This window comes from Medicago sativa, chromosome 7, assembly GCF_051527215.1.
Source record: "Medicago sativa cultivar Bolivia chromosome 7, Bolivia_mono, whole genome shotgun sequence".
NCBI lineage: Eukaryota > Viridiplantae > Streptophyta > Magnoliopsida > Fabales > Fabaceae > Medicago > Medicago sativa.
The window spans coordinates 33,106,837-33,119,193 of NC_140755.1; the positions used below are offsets into that span (position 1 = coordinate 33,106,837).

Sequence of the window (12,357 nt, forward strand, 5' to 3'; positions counted from 1 at the left end):
ATTTCAACTATCCCGTAAGGGTAAACCTTGCGTACTTGGAAAGGTCCAGACCACTTTGACATTAACTTACCTGGAAAAAGCTTCATCCTAGAGTTAAAGAGCAGCACAAGATCACCACTCTCGAAATCCTTTTTGAGGATATGCTTGTCATGCCACTTTTTAGTTCTTTCTTTGTGAATACGGGCATTCTCATATGCATCTATCCTAAGTTCTTCTAACTCACTTAATTGAAGTTTTCTCTTTTGTCTAGCTAAGTTTGGGTCCAAGTTGAGATTCCTTATTGCCCAATAAGCTTTGTGCTCAAGTTCAACCGGAAGGTGACAAGATTTTCCATAAATTAGTTTTAAAAGGAGTCATACCAATGGGAGTTTTGTAGGCCGTCGGATAGGCCCAAAGAGCATCGTCAAGCTTACTTGACCAATCCTTCCTAGAGTTAGAAACTGTTTTTTCAAGAACGGCTTTTATTTGTCTATTTGAGACCTCAACTTGTCCATTAGTTTGTGGGTGATAGGGTGTTGCAATTTTGTGTCTCACTCCATACTTTTGTAAAAGTTTTTCAAAATGTTTAGATATGAAGTGAGACCCTCCATCGCTTATTACAACCCTTGGCACTCCAAACCTTGGAAAGATAATTTTTTTGAAAAATTTCATGACTACATGTGCATCATTAGTGGGGGAGGCAATGGTTTCAACCCATTTGGACACATAGTCAACTGCCACCAATATGTATTGATTTCCAAAAGAAGAGGGGAAAGGTCCCATGAAGTCAACACCCCATACATCAAAAATTTCAACTTCAAGAATGTTGTTTAAAGGCATTTCATTTCTTTTAGTAATGTTACCGGTGTGTTGACATTTGTCACATTTAGAAATAAAGAGATGCACATCTTTGAAAAGTGATGACCACCATAAACCAGATTGAAGAATTTTGAAAGAAGTCTTTTGACTACTGGCGTGGGGCCACCATAGGAAGTGGAGTGTCAATGGTGTAGAATATTACTTACCTCGCTTTCAGGGATGCATCTTCTGAAAATTCCATCCGAGCCTCTTTTGAGAAGGTAGGGCTCATCCCAATAATAGTGCTTAAGATCATGGAAGAATTTCTTCATTTGTTGGTAGCTCAATCCAGGCGGTAGTACTCCTACTGCAAGAAAATTAACAAAATTTGCATACCAAGGTGCGTTAGTTTGTGCCAATAAGAAGAGTTGGTCATCCGTGAAGGAATGATCCAAAGGCAACTCATTCTCATTAGATTCCCTAAGACGGGACAAGTGATCAGCCACAACATTTTCAGTACCCTTTTTATCTTTTATTTCAAGGTCAAATTCTTGGAGGAGCAAAATCCATCGGATCAACCTCGGTTTGGCATCTTTTTTATTTAACATATATTTTATTGCCGAATGATCTGTGTAAATAATGATTTTTTATCCTACCAAGTATGGCCGGAATTTGTCAATGGCATAGACTACTGCTAACAGTTCTTTCTTTGTTGTAGCATAATTTACCGGTGCCCCATCAAGGGTCTTACTTGCATAGTATATAGCATACATCTTCTTGTCCTTTCTTTGACCCAACACTGCCCCAACTGCATAGTCACTTGCAACACACATTATCTCAAAAGGTAAGTTCCAATCCGGTGGTTGTATGATTGGCGCAGTGACCAAAGCTTCTTTTAACCTGCAAAATGCTTTTAGGTATGCATCATCAAACACAAAATCTGCATCTTTAAGGAGCAAGCTTGTTAGTGGCTTAGTAATTGAAGAAAAATCTTTAATGAAACGGCAGTAGAACCCCGTATGCCCTAGGAAACTTCTTACTTCCTTGACCGAAGTAGGAGGTAGTATTTTTTCAATAATTTCAATCTTAACTTTGTCTACCTCTATACTCCGTTCAGAGACCAATTGTCCTAGGACAATTCCTTCTCTTACCATGAAGTGACACTTTTCCCAATTCAACACTAAATTCACCTACTCACATCTTTCCAAAACTTTTTCCAGGTTAGTCAAAAAATTATCAAAACTAGATCCATGCACAGAAAAATCATCCATAAAAACTTCCATTATATTTTCAACAAAATCAGAAAAAATAGACATCATGCATCTTTAAAAAGTAGCGGGAGCATTGCAAAGACCAAAAGGCATCCTCCTATATGCAAAAGTGCCAAAGGGGCATGTGAAAGTTGTTTTCTCTTGGTCATTAGGGTGAATAGGTATTTGGAAGAATCCAGAATAACCATCTAAATAACAAAAATGTGAATGCTTAGCTAACCTTTCTAACATTTGGTCTATAAAAGGGGGTGGAAAGTGACCTTACGGGTTGCTTTGTTAAGCTTCCTATAATCAATACACATTCTCCAACCGGTGACGGTTCTAGTTGCAATGGATTCATTTTTATCATTTTTAATAACTGTGAGATCACCCTTTTTAGGTACTACTTGAACGGGGCTAATCCATTTAGAATCAAAAATTGGATAAATAACACCTGCATCTAAGAGTTTTAAAACTTCTTTTTTCGCAACTTCTTTCAAGTTAGGGTTTAACCTTCTTTGGTGTTCAACGGAGGGCTTATAGTCCTCCTCAAGTAGTATCCTATGTGTACACAATGAGGGGTTTATTCCTTTAATGTCATCGATGGTATAACCTATAGCCTTAGGATATTTCTTGAGGACATAAAGCAATTTTTCAGTTTCTACCTCATTTAAGCTTGCATTCACAATAACAGGGTAAGTTGAGTTAGGGCCCAAGAATTCATACCTCAAGTTTGGTGGAAGCGGTTTAAGCTCCACCTTTGGTGCCTCTTTCGGTAAAGGGGCTGGCTCTTCTTTCATTAGTTCTTCCACGCCCAAACCTTCCATAGGAGGATTTTCATTCAATAACTCCTCGTAAGCTTTGGCATCTCCTTCTAGCTTTGTACCTGCATCATTTACCAAGCATACCTCCAAACCATCATGTGTAGTTGATGCTAATGAGCATTCTTTCACACAACAGTCGATTATATCTAACATGCAACAAGAGTCCTTAATGGAAGGATTTTTCATTAGTTTAGCAAGTTCAAATTCAACAGTTTCCTTACCAACATTAAATGCCAACTTACCATGCTTAACATCAATTATGGCCCCTGCGGTGGCAAGGAAGGGTCTTCCCAAAAGAATTGGTACTTGGCTGTCTTCCTCCATCTCCATCACAACAAAATCAGTGGGGAGATATATCTCTCCTACTTTGACCGGGACATCCTCCATGATTCCAGCTGGGTACTTAACGGAACGGTCTGCTAATTGTAGGGTCGTCCTTGCTGACTTAAGTTCCCCTATTCCCAACCATTCATAAAGAGATAATGGCATCAAACTGACACTAACTCCTAAATCGCACATCACCTTTTTCACTATTTTGGAACTTCCTGGATCTTTAAGCTTAGGTGGCAATTTATTTTGGATGATGGCACTACACTCTTCTGTAAGGTTCACCGTCTCACACTCCTCAATTTTCCTTTTTTTAGAAAGAATTTCTTTTAAAAATTTGGCTTAGGTAGGCATTTGAGTTAGAACTTCGGTGAAGGGCACATCAATGTAGATCTTATTCATCATTTCGATAAACTTCTTAAATTGCTCATCTAGCTTAGACTTGGCAAACCTTTGCGGGAAAGGGATTTTTGGTTCAAAAGGAGGTGGTGTAGTTTCCTCACTTTGTGGTTTTCCGCTCTCTTCCCTAGTTTCTTCTCCTTGTGGTTTGCTAATCTCTTTCTCAACCTTATTAGGCTTGGCCTTTCTTATGCGGTCCTCTAGTTGCCTACCATTCCTAAATGTAACATCATTCATTTTATTAGTTTTAGGTTGGCTAATTTCTTGGGCAACTTGGGAGAGTTGAGTCCCTGAGATTTTGTTGTGATAGGAGATGGAGTCTATCTTTGAGGTAAGAGTAGCAAGAGAGTCGTTCAAAAGTCTAGTTTGATCCTTAAGCTCCTGAAGCTGTTCGGATTGATTAAGAAGATAATTTTCCATTAAAAGTTCAAGATTAGACTTTTGAATGACTCTTTGAAATTTGCATAACTAGGTGGTGCTGTTTTTTGACCAAAGGGATTTTTATGAAGATTTTGGTTAAAACTTACCCCTTGGTCGTTTTGAAAAAATTTAATTGTTCAACACCACCTAATTTGCATTCAATGCTAGAATGACCAGATATACCACATGTTTCATAAGAAGGAGATGTAGAGGTAGAAGTGATAACACTAACATTTAGTTTTTCAAAGTTGTGGGTTACTGCATCAATCTCAGCAGCAAGATGATCATAGTTAGAGACTTCGTACATACCTGCCTCCCTTTTGGAGGGTGAAGAATTTGCAACGACTTCCTCGTCAGTCCACTGAAAGAGATTTAGAGCCATGTCTTCAATCAAGGTATAAGTTGTTTTGAAATCTTTGTTCGTTAGAGCACCACCTGCAGCTGCATCAACAAAGGTTTTAGTAGCATATGACAAACCATTGTAAAAAGTATGGATAATTAACCATTTCTCCAATCCATGGTGGGGACAAAGTCTAAGCATTTCCTTGAAACGCTCCCATGAATCATAAAGAGACTCCCCTTCTTTTTGAGTAAATTAATAAAGTTTTGCCCTTAGTCAGGCGATTTTAGATGGGGGAAAGAAGCGGGCGAGGAATTCTCGCCTCATTTGATCCCATGAGGTGATGGAACCAACTCTTAGGGAGTGGAACCAAGTGAGAGCTTTATCTTTTAGAGAAAAAGGAAAAAGATGCAGCCTTATGCCTTCTTGGTTTGCTTTATAAGTTACAATGGGTCTCCAAAAAGTTGAGATATGAAGATTTGGATCCTCATCGGGAGATCCCAAAAACTGATTTTGCTGCACCAAGTTAAGTAGGGCAAGTTTGATTTCAAAGTTTTCACCCTCAACCATTGGATACACAATAATAGCACGTGGCTCTTCCGTTGAAGGAATTGCATACTCCTTAAGAATACGTTCTTCAGCCATGTCGTTATTAATTTTGTGCTTTCCAAGAAGTTAATGGTGGAGAAAGGAAGAAAGAAAAGAAAAGAAACAGTGAAGAAAAGAAAAGAGTTCTAATCATCATGAAAAAGTTAATCAAATTAGTTAACTCCCCGGCAACGGCGCCAAAAACTTGATAGGATAAACCGCAAGTGCACGATCTATCGAAGTAGTAATAAAATAGAGTATTGTTCCGACAGGGAGTTGTTAAATTTAATTAACTTTTAGAGAATGATTAGAAGAGAAGAAAAATTATAAAGTAGAGGGTTTCTGTTGGTTGAAAAGAGAGCCTTGGGATTATTGGTTCATCGTAATGACGAATCCTTCACAAACAAACCCTTAAACTTATAACCTTACGTTAGTCCTAATTTCTAAAGACAAGTTTCTCTTTGGCCTATCACATCTCCTTTCGGTCTCAAAGAGTGTGTTACTCCAACAACCACACCTATTTTCATGGGTGACTGCCTTTGGAATCCTTGAAGCTCGAACCTTTATGTGCTCAAGGTTTGCTAGACTATTTTCATGTTTTGCAATCCTTGTCTAGATTCACTTGTTCGAATTTCAAAACTCCACTTTCGTTTTATGAATTGATATTTGGAATAATGGATTAACAATTATCAAACCCTCCACTTTCGCTTCTACAGTTTGATAATGGTTAATTCATGTTAAAACGATGAATCTAGATTAGAAATTAGGGTTACATAAAATTAAGGTTTAAGGCTTGGTTTGATCCGGATTATGTCATTAGACTTATCCAACAATCCCAACACTAAGAAGTATACTCACTCATGCTCATCGTAGACATAGAGAAGAAGAGAGAAAACATAAAGTAAATAACAAGAAAGTAAAGAAATAAAAGAAGAACTTTATTGAGAAAGACAATTGTCACTTATTGAATTCCAAGAAATAAAGATGAATATTTGTGACGGGAAGCTACTCTATTTATAGTTTACATTCGACTTAAAATCTAAGCAACTACATGGGCTTTTTGGCAAAACTAAAACAGAGTAGCTTAAGTCCTAAGCAAAAGCAGCAAAAGGGCATTCTAGGAGGTGGCACGGGCCGTGCCAAGCTTCTGACTTGGGGGAGACTTATTTTTGTCTCCGAATCTTCGTATTTTAGCTCCGAATCAGCTCCAGACTCCTTTCTTTTGCTCCAAGACTTAATCCATCGAATATTTATTCCTGAAATATAAATCCATCGAATATTTATTCCTGAAATATAATAATATGCAATTGAAGTAAAATAGCTCAAAAAGGAAAAATTATTAAAATAAAATAAACTCGAATCTAAATAAAACGAAACCAAATATTATGCTAAAACTAACTAATTATTGACTCATCGTCAACCAATCCATCTACTTCTCGCTTACCTAATCCCTCAATAAATATGAATAATTAAATTATTACTAAAATCAAACAAATTGATACTATTAATAATATTAATATTAATATCATCTACTAATAATAATAATAAACTAATATTAAAAATCGGGGTGTTAGATATTGGTTTTACGAATTAAGATGAACTTTGAGTGAAATGCACATGAACTTGCAATTTCCAAAACTTGGTTTTCTCTAATGAAATGATGAGCTTATGACTTGTTTTCTATAACAATGAACTTAGAATAATCAAATAGGATTTATATGATTATGTAACTTGATTATTGTGAGAAATGTCAAAACAGACGATTTTTGTGAAGATAGTCGAAATTTGTCAAAATATGGAATTATGATTTGATAACTTGCAAGTTACTTTTATTCTTGATAATATGATGGGATAAGAATGAATCAATGATTGATGAGAGTAAAATATGTTGGTTATCATGATGAGAGCGATTGTTCGTCTATTATGCGAATTGTTCTTCATGAGACAATGTTGTTTTCTTTGTTGTGATAAATAATTGACGATGATGCTTATGATTGATTGATAATTTGGTGATGATTATTTATGTGCATAACTTGATGATGAATACACGTATATCCTTGATGGTGTTAATTATGGATTCAATGATGATGTTAAAAATGGTGATGTCTTGTATGAACCTATGCATTTGGTGAGTCATATGTTCTTGCATTCATGAGTCTTGATGTTAGGATTCCTCATAGATATTACTTATGACATCCATGTAGAGATAGGATATTTCAATATCCCAGTGGTAATAGGATCCCTCAAAGATATTACTTGCGACATCCAAGAAGAGATAGGATATTTACATCCAAGTGATGATGGATCAATCAATACGATTACCTCCGACATTCAAACCGTATCGCATGCATGTAGAGGTGTCTAGAACATTGCATGCATACACGTTATGTGATGATGTGTTTTGGTGAATTATATGCATACAAGTTATGTCACTTGGTGATTTATGTGATTGGCGAATAATGTGAATTTGGGTGGAGATGTGTACATGATGATGTTTGTTATTTTTGGTGATGCTTGTACACTTGGTGGTTTAATTTGATGATGATTATTTTGGTGATAGTAATGAACTGTGAATCTTATGTATTTGATTTGGTGATTTTTTTATGATGATAAATTCCTTGCCTATTCTCTTGAGATGATGATTTCGATTAATTTGAAATGATTATGTGAGAATATATGGAAATGTTATATGTTTGTGATGATATATCATTTGACGAGGTGAAATGGAATAATGCATTATGTGTTAATATGCCTAATTGAAATTGTGATATCTGTTGATGAGTTTTGTTATGTTAAGATATGATTTGATTCTTATACATGACAAAGTATAAATACTATAAATTTAATTGTGAAAGTTGTCATGACCTCTTGATGTTGAAATGATTATGAATATGTTTACTTGATTTATGATGTGGAATTGTGAATTGATGTGTTATGGTTGAATTGAAGATAATATTCACATGAGGTTAGCATTCTAGGATGATAAGCATGTATATATGTGATACTTGAAATCCTCGAATGTTATTTTGTGCTTATATTTTATTATGTGGAATATTATCTAACCCCAATGGTCAGGGCCGTTCCCGATAATTTAGAGACCCGGTTGTAATTTTGACAATTTTTGTTTAAAAAGAATTGAAAAAAAATCTAACACCATTTATAGTGATAAATAATTAAGTTGTAGTTAAATATATGAGCATATGTTCAAACATGACTTTTACCTACAAAGACAATTGACGGCAAAATTGTTGTCTTCCAGACTTTCATTTACGGAAAAATGAGGTTTATTGACTAATTTTGTTCGTATGTAAAACTACTATTTTTTATCTTACACCCCGACAATTATACCCCTATACCTATAAATATTTGAGGCCTTCGTAACTTAGAGGCCCGGCTCCATAGAGCTCCTTGCCCTTGCCCAAGAATGGCTCTGCCAGGTTGACCGCCTGCCCATTTGTATGAATGGTGTAGACGATGTGCACGATTGAGTTCTTATTGCTTGTGAGTGCTTAAGGATTAGCTTGGAGCTACCACATTATCTTTTTCTTGGAGTCTAGATAGGGCTCTGATTAGAAAGTGTCGGGACTTTTGCATTTTATATATTTATATTATTGCTGAGATTTGTTGTCTATTATGTCTGAGAGTTGAGATATTGTTGGTGATGTATTATGAGACTTGAGACATAGTTGTTGAGATTTGTTATATGTTGATGAGATGTTTATGATATTGTTTTCCACTGCAAGTTTTATGGAAATCACATTATGCATGTTTTAAGAAAATAAATACGTATCATCTAAACTCTTTCGAAATAAGTAACTGAACATTGGAAACCTTGTGAAAAGGAGGTTGAATCCGGTACCTCGAATAACTAGCATAGAAAATTGCAGATGTTACTGTCATGGAAGAAAAAGCTACCATACAAATACCTCATAAGAATGCTATTTAAAAATCCACAGTCCCCTTTTGTAGGATATAGCAGCACGCTTATCCTTGTAATAATGCAGACCCTTCTATCAACACTTCTTTGAGTTTTGCCTTGCAGAATTTCACAAATGAGGTGATTGAGAACAAGCTTGAGCAATCCACATAACATATTTTTGAATTGGTTCTACAAAATGATCCACCACCATAACATTTTTAAGAATGTACGTTGATAATAATGTTAAAGATGCAACCATGGAGATCAGGTACTTGGTTCGGAAACACTTCATGTGGAAAGGGTGCTAGAGACACAGTTGGATATTGAGACAAAAATTGTTAACCCACCACATTATTGTCTAATTCTTCGGAAGTACTCTGAATTACTTTGTTAAATCAATGCGCGGGAAAAATATACCTAAGATAATGCAACAATTAAAACAAAAACTAAATCAAGCACCATACAAAACCCACTCTAAGGCTAAATCATCCCTACCTAATCAATGAAGATTTTTCATTGGAACATGTTATTCATAAGGATTTCTTTATGGACCATTATGGTTTGTTGAATTTCCGATTCCCTTATATATTCGGCTTTCTATGGCTTTACTTTGACCTTTTGAGGGTATGGTTTGTTCCCCATCTTGTCTATATTTTTCCACTTTTTTAATAATAATATTTATGATTAAGGTGCCATAGGATCGGGGTCTCTCTTAGGTGCCAACCTAGTTGCGATCTCTAGGTCTCCCCTTGATGCCTATCATTTCACTACAAAAAACGCGCACGAATTGCGGCAATTTTTAAGTTATTTTGCGGCGGTTTTTAACCTCCATAAGATGTTTTACGGGAGTTTTCAAAACCCCCATTTATTCTAATCCCACAAATTATTTGCGGGAGTTTTGGCCAACCGCTGGTATTGTATTCTAGAAACCCCCGAAATATGTCAGGACCATTTTGAGGGGGTTTTTAACCTCCTCAAACTCAGTAATAATATTTTTTTTAATTTAATTCAACATTTTGATACTTTTGTGGACATTTATTTTTTATACTTTTTTCTTCTTTTTTTGAGATGAAGCTTTTTCTTCTTCTAATTTAAAGGAATTGTAAATATCCGATAAATTATATTAATGCACTCAAAATTACATAATAACATAAATGTAGTTAAAAATATCCATATATAATATAATATAATATCAAATCTAACAATACAACACAAAATGCATAATTACGTAAAATATGTCTTCCTCTATAAGGAAAATCATCACAACTATACATACAAACAATCAATATTACTCTTGTTCAACCTCATAAATAACGACTTCGACATCCAACCAAGTGTATATTTAATCCATTAAACAAAATACACTACATCCTTGGCTGCTGAGTCAAGTTAACCAGAATAAGTGAACAATAGTGAACTAGTGCAGAAAAACAGAGGCAGCAACACCCAAGAAAACTTCCATTTCCAGTCATGCGACTGACCGGATATCTTAATCCCTCAACAGAGGAAACCTGTTGCAGAAAACTTGAAAAAGAGCCAACAATCACTATCAAAAATATTGCAGGAAAGTCAAGAGATGTTAGGCTTGTTGGAACAATATTTGTTTGACATTACCCTTTAAGAGTTTTGATGATAACAAGGTATTGAAAATTGTCAATTGGATATGCTAATATTTGTTCAAGTGTACAGGACCATAGACAAAAATTTGATATCATTATTAGGTTCTGGAAGAACAAAAGAGAGCTAAGGAATCAACAAAAAGGAAGCTTAAAGCGTCGGAAGAGAAGTGCTCTTGGAGTCAAAGTGCTCCTGAAGTGATGACGTTATCAGAAGCAAGTTCATCAGAAGCATCTCATCAGAAGCGAGATCACCAAAAGCTGAACTTCATCAGAAGATGCAAGACTTAAAGATTCAAAGGTTGTTCAATGGATTTAATCTAGTCTAAGCACTGCAAAAGACTGGGAAAGTGAAGCAATGACTATTTTGAAAGGATTTGAAGGCATTGGATGCTTGTTCTTTAAAGAGCGTTGAGAATTGTACGAAGTGTACAACCACTACCTCCACTGCTCTGCTACAAGACAAGAAAAACAACTCTACCGGCAACAATGTTCCTTCATACTTGGAATGGATTTGAAATCGATCCTTCATAGGACAATAACCATATCAGGCAAAAGATCATTGGTGATTGATCAAAACTTCAAATGACTCTATTTTGATGTGCTGGCAATTCACAACGTCTCTTTCACACCCCTATATAAAGGAGTGAAGACTTAGAGAATAGCAAGGACTCAACAACAATTTACAAGTGCCAAAACTCTGTCAAAATTGTTCTGCATCAAAAGTTCACTTAGAATTTCTTAACAACTTTCATATCTTAGACATTCTAGAATCTTAAGAGTATGTATCTAATTTGTATTGTGAACACCACTGATTGTATATCAAGTATTCAACCTCAAACATTTTTCTTTGTAATTCTGTTTGATTTAAAATCTCTTGCAGTTGTGCTTGAGCATTAGAAGTCTCTTGACTGTGTTCAGGAGCATAGGAAGTCTCTTGAAGTTGTGCTTGAGCAGTTTGAGTCTCTTGCTAAGTTTAGCAGTGAGCAGTTGTAATCAGATATTACATTTTAGTGAACTCTCCTTGGAAGTGCAAAGGGGACATGACTACTTCCGGTTTGTGGAAGGAACCTGTATAATTGCTTTGTGTCTTTCTTCTTTCTTTCTCTGTTTTTATCCGCTCCAAGTTAGTCCTGAACATCACATCAGAAGTAGAACTCTATCTACTTCTGGTCAGTGTTTTCAGCTTAGGAGAAAACATAGAAAAAGCTAACACAATTCCACCCCATTCTTGTGTTTTTCTCACCTTCAATTGGTATCTAGAGCCTTGGTCTGTTGTATTAACACTTAACAGTGTAACAGAAAAAGATCTGAGAAAAACATGTCTGGTGAAGGCTTTGCTTCTGGATCTGGGAACAATAATGTTGTTCCATATGATTAGGGTGACAACAAGAAATCTGACTCTGGAAAAGTTCCTAAGTTCAATGGAGATCCTGAAGAATTTTCTTGGTGGAAAACCAACTTTTATAGCTATGTCATGGGTTTAGATGAAGAATTATGGGACATACTTGAAGATGGTGTTGGTGACTTGGTCCTTGATGAAGAAGGAGCTGCTATTGATAGAAAAAAACATACTCCTGCTTAGAAGAAACTCTACAAGAAGCATCATACTATCAGAGGAGCACTTGTCACTGCTATACCTAAAGCAGAGTATATGAAGATGAGTGACAAATCTACTACTAAGGCAATGTTTGCTTCTCTTTGTGCAAACTATGAAGGCAACAAGAAAGTCAGAGAAGCAAAAGCTCTTATGCTTGTTCATCAGTATAAGTTGTTCTAGATGAAGGATGATGAAACTATTGAGGAAATGTACTCAAGGTTTCAAACCCTAGTCTCTGGATTACAAATACTGAAGAAGAGTTATGTTGTTTCTGATCATGTTAGCAAGATACTAAGA

The 12,357-nt window shown here is 35.7% G+C and overlaps 2 protein-coding genes and 1 non-coding gene across 3 annotated transcripts; 1 reads left to right on the forward strand and 2 right to left on the reverse strand.

Moving 5' to 3' along the window:
* Positions 1 to 3,520: 3,520 nt before the first annotated feature.
* Positions 3,521 to 3,997, reverse strand: LOC146905751 (uncharacterized). The gene has a single exon (XM_085728631.1). It carries the CDS (start codon positions 3,995 to 3,997, stop codon positions 3,521 to 3,523), a length of 477 nt encoding a protein of 158 aa, XP_085584757.1.
* Positions 3,998 to 4,509: 512 nt separating this feature from the next.
* On the forward strand, positions 4,510 to 4,616 carry LOC146905752 (small nucleolar RNA R71). The gene has a single exon (XR_015020894.1). It is a non-coding gene; the product is annotated as a small nucleolar RNA R71 (small nucleolar RNA).
* LOC146905753 (uncharacterized) lies at positions 4,614 to 4,982 on the reverse strand. The gene has a single exon (XM_085728632.1). The coding sequence runs from the start codon at positions 4,980 to 4,982 to the stop codon at positions 4,614 to 4,616; it is 369 nt and encodes a 122-aa protein (XP_085584758.1).
* Between the last annotated feature and the right edge of the window lie 7,375 nt (positions 4,983 to 12,357).

Coding starts and splice junctions, on each gene's coding strand:
- LOC146905751 (XM_085728631.1), bottom strand. CDS start 3,997: ATGGAAAATTATCTTCTTAATCAATCCGAACAGCTTCAGGAGCTTAAG.
- LOC146905753 (XM_085728632.1), bottom strand. CDS start 4,982: ATGGCTGAAGAACGTATTCTTAAGGAGTATGCAATTCCTTCAACGGAA.